At 38.2% G+C, this 9,383-nt stretch overlaps 1 protein-coding gene across 3 annotated transcripts in view; it reads right to left on the reverse strand.

The window, feature by feature from the left end:
• The window catches only part of AP1S2 (adaptor related protein complex 1 subunit sigma 2), a 29,389-nt gene extending 21,142 nt beyond the window's left edge, over positions 1-8,247 (reverse strand). For all 3 annotated transcript variants that reach the window (XM_015825678.1, XM_015825679.1, XM_015825680.1), the window contains exons 1-2: positions 8,089-8,247; positions 2,413-2,591 (exon numbers count right to left, since the gene is read on the reverse strand). In XM_015825678.1, coding sequence (XP_015681164.1) covers positions 2,413-2,591 — 179 coding nt within the window. In that variant the 5' untranslated portion in view covers positions 8,089-8,247. The remainder of the gene's footprint in view (positions 1-2,412; positions 2,592-8,088) is intronic.
• Positions 8,248-9,383: the final 1,136 nt, after the last annotated feature.

Here is a 9,383-nt window from a genome sequence, read left to right on the forward strand (position 1 = left end):
TTCTCACCTACATCGTCCATATAGGACGACTCGGGAACTCAACTCCTACCCCGGGCAGCTCACCTATCCCCTTATGCCCAGGGGAAAGGTATCAAGCCGTTTGACAGCTGATGCTGGCTGTCAAACCGGCTTTTACGCGAAACAGGCGGGAGGCAGCAAACAGCTGCGACCGACGAAGTCGCCTGCCACCGGAAGTCCCTGTTGAAAAGTTTCTGATCTCTTCTAGAGAGGTGAGTTTTTATTCTCATCATAATTTAAATTATCAGATCGCCTTTTTGTGAGATGAACAGTAATATAAATTTGATTAATAAATACATCTTACAAAAGGGTGTGTGCCCAACAATTGATGGCCAAATGAAAACAATAAAAGACAGAAAAGCACATTAATCAATTTACAGTACAGTACAACTTTCTGTTTCTATTTATAACCCAAACTACAAAAAAGGGAGGTTTAGATGGTCAAAGCCAGAAGAAACAAAGAGAAGGATAGTTATGACATCAAGAAAAGCAGCCATAAAAGTGTGGCATTAAAAGTTGTATAATTGTAAGAATTTTCAAAGGGGTCAGTTATGCTTTCATTACTAATCTAACCCATTGGGAAGAACAATGGGGATCAAAGACAAGAGCAGCTACCCTATTCTTTTTCTACATGTTCCTCAATGGTGCCCACACAATAATGCCGATAAGCCAAAAGAAGAATTTGCACCACAATACTGTGTTTTTCTTCAAAAAAATATGAAATATTTCCTCTTATGTTTTCAGGAACACTCAATTTCATTGTTCCTGTATGTACTCTTTCAGTCTGACTTTGAGAAGAAGTGTGTTTAACGGAGAGTTTTGGAATAACAAACATTCAAAAAGGCAAATATAGCTTTGCTTCCACAAACAAAATAAAAATTAAACATGTTTAAAATCATGGTAGAAATTTTTGCATGGTTATTATACAAGACTATAAAAACCTTAATGTAGCAATCTTAGAAGACAATAATCAGTTTCTTAGTGCTGACTTATATAAGTTATAGGTTAAGACATATAAATCATTTCTAAAAATTTCAAACTGCATAAAAAATTGTCTTCAGCACATGGTGTGTAAATACTTGACTCATGTAAACACTGAGTTATGTAACTCAATATTTACATGAGTTATTTAGTCTTTCTAAAATAGAATGTTACATAAATTGGGAAGAGTCTATGTATCAATACGGAAGTACACTTTTTTTTCCACACAGTGATGATGTATATATTGCAGCTTTATTAAAACAGCCCTTCAGGATACAGTTAGTTAGGTATTTTACATTAGTTCTCACATTATGTTCCACTGACTATTTGATTATTACACTGTTTTGGGGTCTGTGAAACACTTTGACCATCACTGAAAAAACATAAATCATTGAGATCTTTATTTCACATGAAAATATATGGCTACAGCATGGCAATAAACAAAAAAAACATTGCTATTCTGTTTTCAAAATGCATCCATTCTTTGACTGAACAAGAAAATAAGATATTTATAATTTTAGTAAACAATTCTTAAACATTATGCTTGAATTCTTTGGGGAAATTGTCACAAAACATCTTTGATTAGAGATTACAGTTTTCTTTTCAACATCACTCCAGGTGGTCATTTTAGCAATCTCAATTTAAATGTAAGTAGCACACATATCAGGATCCAATCTCCCGTGTAACTCTTAAAGCACCATTATGTTTAATGCACATTAAAAAACTAAAGTAATGAATAGGATACTTCAATAGAAGTTTATCCTTATATTGAATACAGCATTAATAAATTAACTTACACAAAACTTGTTATAAGAAATTATGTCAGGTACTAAGATTTGGGAGCAGTTTCAAAATTCAAATCATAAAGAATTGGTGTCAGACAAATGTTCAGCTAGAGATATAAATAACTGTTACAATGGCAATCTATGAAAAATGTATATTTAGTATAGAAAAATTTTGGTGGACTTTCTATATTTGATGAAATTAGATTCTAGCTTGAAGTAATTTTTTAAACCACAGCGAATAAACATCTTTTGAAACCTGTATGGCAGCTGAATACAGAACTATTTTATATAGTGCAATGTACCAGTGTGATACACTGGTGCAGTGTACCAGTGTGGTAAGTACCTGAAAAGGTGGGAGATCGATCTATCTATCTATCTATCTATCTATCTATCTATCTATCTATCTATCTATCTATCTATCTATCTATCTATCTATCTATCACATACACACGGACACATACAAAATAATTGGATATTTTTTCAGTATATTTTAAAATGTATAACTAGCATTTTAGGCATGAATTAAATAAAAAACATTTTCTATAATAAGGAAATAAAACACTTGTTTTTCTGATCCCATTTACTTTTTCTCAGATGTGCTCATTTTATGGTTATAAGGCAATACAACCTTTTGTAGACAATCTTCAGATCTCTCCATTCCAAGAAACTGCACATTTTCGGTTTACGGGCTAAGACTGTTTGAACAAGTTCTCTTGTGATTTTCTTCTTTTCTTTGTCAGATAATGGGACATACCATTTTTGAAGTCTCAGTTTTCCCTGGCGACTAAAAAGCAACATAAACTGCATCTGTTGAATTAAATAAAATATTTCATGTTAGCCTTTCTGACACGTTGTATAATGTCTAAGCCAACTTTCTTGCACCAACATTTTTCTTCAATTAAACTTTAAAACACTACACTTCTCAAATTTTGTAGTGCATACTGTAATGCCTGCTCCAATCCAATATCCTTCAGGTGGCAGACCCACCATTCTCACAATCTTAAATCAACAATAGCACATTATACCACAAGCTCAGTAGGTTCAAAACTATAGGATATGCCACTGTATTTTATACCAAGTATATGTAATGAATAGCACAGTAATGAGTATTCAAAAATTATCAACTAGATAGTTTTATAAGTGCAAAGGAACTTTAAATATTCTAAGCTACTACTTGATTATTCTTTTTAATCTTTGCCATTGAAGCTTAACACCTCAAAAACCAAGATCATGGTCGTCAGCAAACAACCCGTTAATTTACCACCAATAAATTCAGAAGGAATACCACTAGAAAAAGTTGAAAGGATCACGCACCTCGGTTCTAATCTACATGAAAGCTGGGACATGACCATTGAAGTAAAGACAAGGATAGAAAAAGCCCGAACAGCATTCTTCAAAATGAAAAAGATCTTCTGCAGTCACGACATAAGCCTAAGACTGAAAATCAGGCTTGTCAGATGCTATATTTTTTCTATCCTGCTCCATGGAGTAGAGAGTTGGTCTCTGACAGAAGGCCACCTGAAGAGGCTAGAAGCATTTGAAATGTGGATTTACAGGCGGCTCTTACGTATAAGCTGGGTTGACAAGATCAGAAATGAGATGATAAGCCGCCTGGGAAAGCCAAGGGAAATCATCAAAACAATTAAAAAACGAAAATTAGAATATTTCGGACATGTGATGCGACACCCAGAAAAATACGGCATACTCCATTTAATCCTCCAGGGAAAGATTGAAGGCAAATGAGGTCCAGGCAGAAGAACATCGTGGCTTCAAAATCTAAGAGATTGGTTTGGACAAAACTCAGCAGCACTTTTTCGTGCGGCTGCTGATAAAAACAGGATCGCCAACATGATCGCCAACGTCCGATAACGGATATGGCACAAGAAGAAGAATGTTTGCCAGTGCTGTTTTATATTCCTGGAATTTATTCTTTAATGTTAGAAAGTTTTTCTGCTGGAAAAATCTATCATTTCATTTAAGTATTTCCAGTATTAAGGCCTATACTATTTGGATGCAGTTTCAGGTGCACAAAATATTAAACACAATCTATTCAAAGTCCTGTATATCAAAGTGTCTTAAATAAATTATGTGTGGTATTCCTCTTGCATATTTCAAAACTGCACAGAAAAAAAATGTTAGACAGAATCACCATCTCAGTCTAAGCACAATATAAAGTGCAACCTTATATTGGGGGTGACCAGGCTGATTGCACGCCTCACGAGGACACTAACAACTGATGTGCGGCTGCGCGCAGCACAGTGACATTGATGGGCCAAACCGCTGTGAGGTGGGTTTTTTTCAAAATTCAGACCGAGACCAGCTTTTACATCAAAGCCGGAACTAGTGAGGCAGGCGAGTGGGTGGCGGGCGTGCTGACTATATGTTCTGACCTGATCATTAAAATGGTCACACAAGCATGTATGTAGGCTCTTCCAATCTTCAGCCCTTACTCTGATGATGTCAACAGTAAGTTGACGAAAGCTCAGTAATAAAAAAGGCTATTTTATATCCCAGAGTTCACGAATTTTATTGATTTTTAAAAGTGCAACCTATATTGGCAGGTAATATACCCTATCCTTTTAACCGATTAACTCAGAAAAAGGAGGAAATGGGTATATATGGTTAAAATGTAGAGTCATATTTTACAATTACTATTTGAAGATGAGTTTTCATTTCAGTAGAAAATTATCTATTTTGATGCCAGCACATTATAGCACAATTATGGGACACATAATCCGTCCTTGATACTTTTTTTTAAATAGTAACTATTGTTTAATGAAACGACGAGTAAAAAGTATTTTATTTCCTTCGACTATCCTACCAGGAATGATTTTATTTTTTGCCACCAATATAAATAGCCTATTGTAAAAGAGCTACTCTGAGACAGCAATTATTTTTCTAGAAAAAGATGACCAAAATATAGAAATTGAAACTGAAATTAGTAGGTGAGGAAGCACTATAGATACTGCTCAGTCACATTAAGCCACTATTAAGATAACAATGATCAATCACAGAATAAGCTAAAATTGTAATTCAAGTCTTTCTTGCAATGAAGAGAGATTACTATATGGCATATTTTTAACACTGAAGAAAAAAAATTATATAGAAAAAGTCCTTCCTCTAAAACAGTTGTATTATAATTAATCATATCTCTGTAGCCTGTTTTTGTGAGGCTTAGTTATGATCTTTCAATACTGTTTCCCCTTACTTTACTCTGCAAATCATGGCTTTAATCAAAATAATAATCTGCATATTAAAACAAAACTCCCTAGGACATAAATATTTTTCCCATTTTTCATACGATTGGGAAACTGGGAAAAACTATAAGTAGTAAGCATCCAAGCTCCCAATGGTTTACTTGACCTCCTTTTTGCCTAGGTTGACTTTAAAATTATCTTGTCAGCTTGTATCATTAGGGAGAATTTGAAAGAGTATTCATTCCTTTTGAACAGCATAACTCCCAATAGTTTTAGAAAAAATTTAGAAAAATGTTTTATAGATGGCATTTACCACCTGCAAGATTAGCAAATGTTTAAAAACATGTCTACTTTTGGAAATGTAGGCAAAAGCCAGGCACATACTATCATCTTTGGTGCACATGCCCTAAAGCAATTTTTTTTTTGTCAAAAATACCCATGTGGTTACAGAAAATATTAAGAAAACATGTATATTTTAAGCCTAGAATAGAACAGAATAGAATCTGGAAGGGACCTTGGAGGTCTTCTAGTCCAGCCCCCTGCTCATGCAGGAGAACCTATACCATCTCAGACAGGTGACTGTTTAAAAATCTCCAGTGATGGAGGCAAGATGTTCCACTGGTTAATTGTCTTCACTGTCGGGAAGTTTCTCAATTCCAGGTTGCTTCTCTCTTTGATCAGTTTCCAACCTTTGTTTCTCGTCCTGCCCTCTGGTGCTCTGGTGAATAACATGATCCCCTCTTCCTTGTGGCAGCCCCTCAGATACTGGAATACTGCTACCATGTCTCCATTTTTTTTTTCTTTAGACTAGCCAAACCCAAGTCCCGCAGCCATTCTTCGTATATTTTAGTCTCCAGGCCTTTGATCTTAGTTGCTCTTCTCTGAATTTTTTCCAAACTCTCAACATCTTTTTTGTGACATGGTGACCAAAATTGGCTGCAGTATTCCAGGTGTGGTCTTACTAGGGCTTTATAAAGCAGTATTAATACCGCACGTTATCTTGATTCTATGCCTCTGTTTATACAACCCAGGATTGTATTAGCTTTTTTGGTTGCTGCTGCACACTGCTGGCTCATAGTCAAGTGATCATCCACTAGGACTCCAAGGTCCCTCTCACATTTACTGTTTTTAAGCCAGGTCTCGCCCAATCTACACTTAAACCTTTGATTTTTCCTGCCCAAATGTAAAACTTTGCTTTTCTCCACATTAAAACTCATTTTACTAGATAGGGCCCATTGTTCGAGTTTGTCAAGATCTAGTTATGACTTTGTTTGCTTCTAGTTGTTCACAGATCTGTTTTTTGATGATCTTTTCTAGGATCTTCCTAGGTATTGATGTTAGACTGATTGGTCTGTAGTTTCCTGGGTCTGTTTTTCTCTCTTGTTTTCTTGAAGATGGGGACCACATCAGCCCTTTCCCAAACCTCAGGTACTTCTCTGGTGCTCCAGGATTTATGAAAGATGTGGTGCAATGGTTTTCAGATAACATCTGTCAACTAATCTATCAGGTCCCAGTGATTTATACTCGCCAAGGTCGGATAGGGTTTTCTTATCATTTTCTTGCTTATTTTAATTTTTGTTTCTAATAAGTCTTTTCCAGTGGGTTTTTTTGGTATGTTGGGCTAGTTTCTTTTTGTGTGAAGACTGATGCAAAGTATGAGTTAAGCAACTCTGCTTTCTTCCTGTTGCCTGTTATATCCTTGCCATCTTCTCTCTTTAATGAACCTAGTTTCCTTGACTTTTTTGTTGTTAATATGTCGGAAGAAACTTTTTTATTATCCTTAATTTCTGTTGCAAGTCTTTGTTCATTCTGAGCCTTTGCTTTCCTGACTTCATCTTTGCATGTTCTAGCTGTCTGCTGATAACCAGCCTTTGTTATGTGTCCCTCTTTCTATTTTTTCTATTTGTCCTTTTTGTCTTTCAATTTGTCAGAGAGATCTTTGTGCAGCCATGCTGGTTTCTTCTTGAATTTCTTTTCTTTCTCATTGGTGTTGTGCTGGACTGGGCTTTTATGATTGCATTTTTCAGGGTTTCCCACGCTTCTTGGGTTGTTTTCCCCTTTAGGATTTTCATCCATAGGATCTTTCCTACGTTCTCTCCGAGTTTGTTAAAGTCAGCTCTTTTGAAGTTTAAGACACTGGTTGGATTGTTTACTATTGCTAGTGTTTGCATTATATTAAATTCCAGTCTGACTGGCCACTTTCATTTCATTTATCCAAAATCACCAACAATTTTACTGTTTCTGCAATTCCACGCAAGACTTTTATCCTCAACTGACTTGCCCGTTTTGCAAAGTAGCGAGGGGGAAAAAGGAACAAGAGCCCACAACCATAACTCTTCTCTTTTCCTACCATGTTTATATTGCCTCCATCTGGAGGAAAAATTGTTGATCAAAAGACAAAACAGCTGTATAAGGACTTTATGATGTGTAACATCAGAACAGTCCGTTGGAAAACACCGTCATTAGCACTTCTGGTTTATATAAGCTGTGCTTGAAAGATGGAGGGAAGAAAAACAGACGAAACGAAATTAGGTAAAGAGATGATTTAATGAACTATCTGCCCCGTTCACACAGCCACGCAGAAAGATACACGTAAGTCCAGCGGCAGGCAAATCCAGTTTAAAGAGGAAGCGGAGTCCACTCTCGAATACTTCAGCTAATGAAAAAATAATCAGGTGGATCGCCAAGATTTCGAGAGAAAAGTCAGTAGGAGGTGGTTTTCCCGTTTAACCACCCAGTAAAGCGCACCAAATACCACGCGAGAGGCGAGGGCAGCGGTGTCACTCCTCTTTCCGTCAACAGCATGAGAGGTCACGCGGGTGCCAGAAACGGGGCCCAATCCCTCGAGGCTGGAGCCGGCTTTGGCACACGCGCGCGGAGTCCGGCACAATCCCCTCTCGAATTACACTTCCAATTATACGGAGCGAGCATTCACGCGCAAACACAACATGGAGCCGTACAAGAGACGAGGAGAGGCAGATAGCCCCAGCCGCACAGCTCTCCGTCACCCATCCCAGCCAAGACCGCTTTTTTCTTGTAGCTCCACGCGAGTTCCAAGGTGCAACCGCCAATCGCCGCACTCCCGGCTCGACTTGCCCCATACTTACCGTTATCCCAGAAGCGTTGGGAGGTGCGCGCACGGCTGAGGGAGAAAAAAAAAAGGAATCCCCTCAGATCCCGCTTGTGCAGACACAGCCGACAACCTCCCACCCGAACCACTGGGCGAAGGGGGGCTACTCGCGGCAAGGAGCCCGAGAGGCGGGCCAAAAGAGAAGGCGCGAGGGAGGGAATACAGTCCAATTCTAACCGTCGAACTTCATTCGCTCTTCCGAACAGAGTCTACCCTGTCGAGAGAAAGAGGAGGAGAAAGGTTTCCCTGGGTAGCCAATCCCTGAACAGAAAATATACGCGATAAGATAGAATGAGTAGGAATCGACGCTGGTACTACCCGAAAGATACAGGAACCAATCAGAACAAGAAGTAAACGTAGATTTTTATATAGCCAATCAGAAGACAGCAAGGAGTGACATTAGCCAATCAGAGGCCAAACGAGGGGGTCTCTCTCTTTTTTTTACCCATCCGGGCACAAACCGATACATCAACTAGAATAAAATGGGCATGCGCCGTTGCGTTGCTGATAGAGACGTTTCGCTTATAACCGTTAAGCTAGGCTTTCCTAAAATCTCGCGCTTTCTTCTTTTCTTTTATGTATTGATTTTTAAGCAAGTTAGGGAATTAGAATATTGTTACAAAAAGAATTACCCAGCATAAATTGGGAGGAGACGAGGAAGCGACTTTGCGTGGCCTATGGCTATCCAACTGTAACATCTAGGCAGCTGTGCAGAGAAATTATTTCTGCTGTGTGCAATCAATAATTACGTGCAATCAGTTGCAGGAGAATATACAAGATAAATGGCAAGGAAACTAGAAGGCCAGGAAAGCAATTAAGTTTCTACAAACACTGCTTTTCCTAAATAAGGTAATGGTGGATATTCTATTCCAGAAGAGTGTTGTCAATTTCCCCGAGAGCAGGGCAGGCTCAAATGTGTTGGAAACGTGATTAAAATACCAACAAAATTGGATTGGTAAGAAAAAGAGTTTATTCTGCAGAAAATAGAAAAGCAGTTTGCAAAGTGCGGTGGATCCTGGTGAGAGACTTCAACAGGAAGTTCTAAACCCAGAGACCACACCAAAAAATTCAAGCTCACAACATTATATACACTCCTATCGCGACGCCCCCATCCCTTCCCCTTGGTCCCATTTGAGAGGACTTCCGGGGGCACAATCTGTCCGATCCGCCTAGCCAGAATACATCATCCCTCCCCCTCAGTTACATTGTTCAGAACTTCTCTCTGCCATCCTTTTGTCTTGTTAAGTGTGTCTTCTAGCCAAGCCTCCTGAA

Source organism: Protobothrops mucrosquamatus, unplaced genomic scaffold (assembly GCF_001527695.2).
Source record: "Protobothrops mucrosquamatus isolate PMUCROS unplaced genomic scaffold, P.Mucros_1.0 scaffold2754, whole genome shotgun sequence".
Lineage (NCBI taxonomy): Eukaryota > Metazoa > Chordata > Lepidosauria > Squamata > Viperidae > Protobothrops > Protobothrops mucrosquamatus.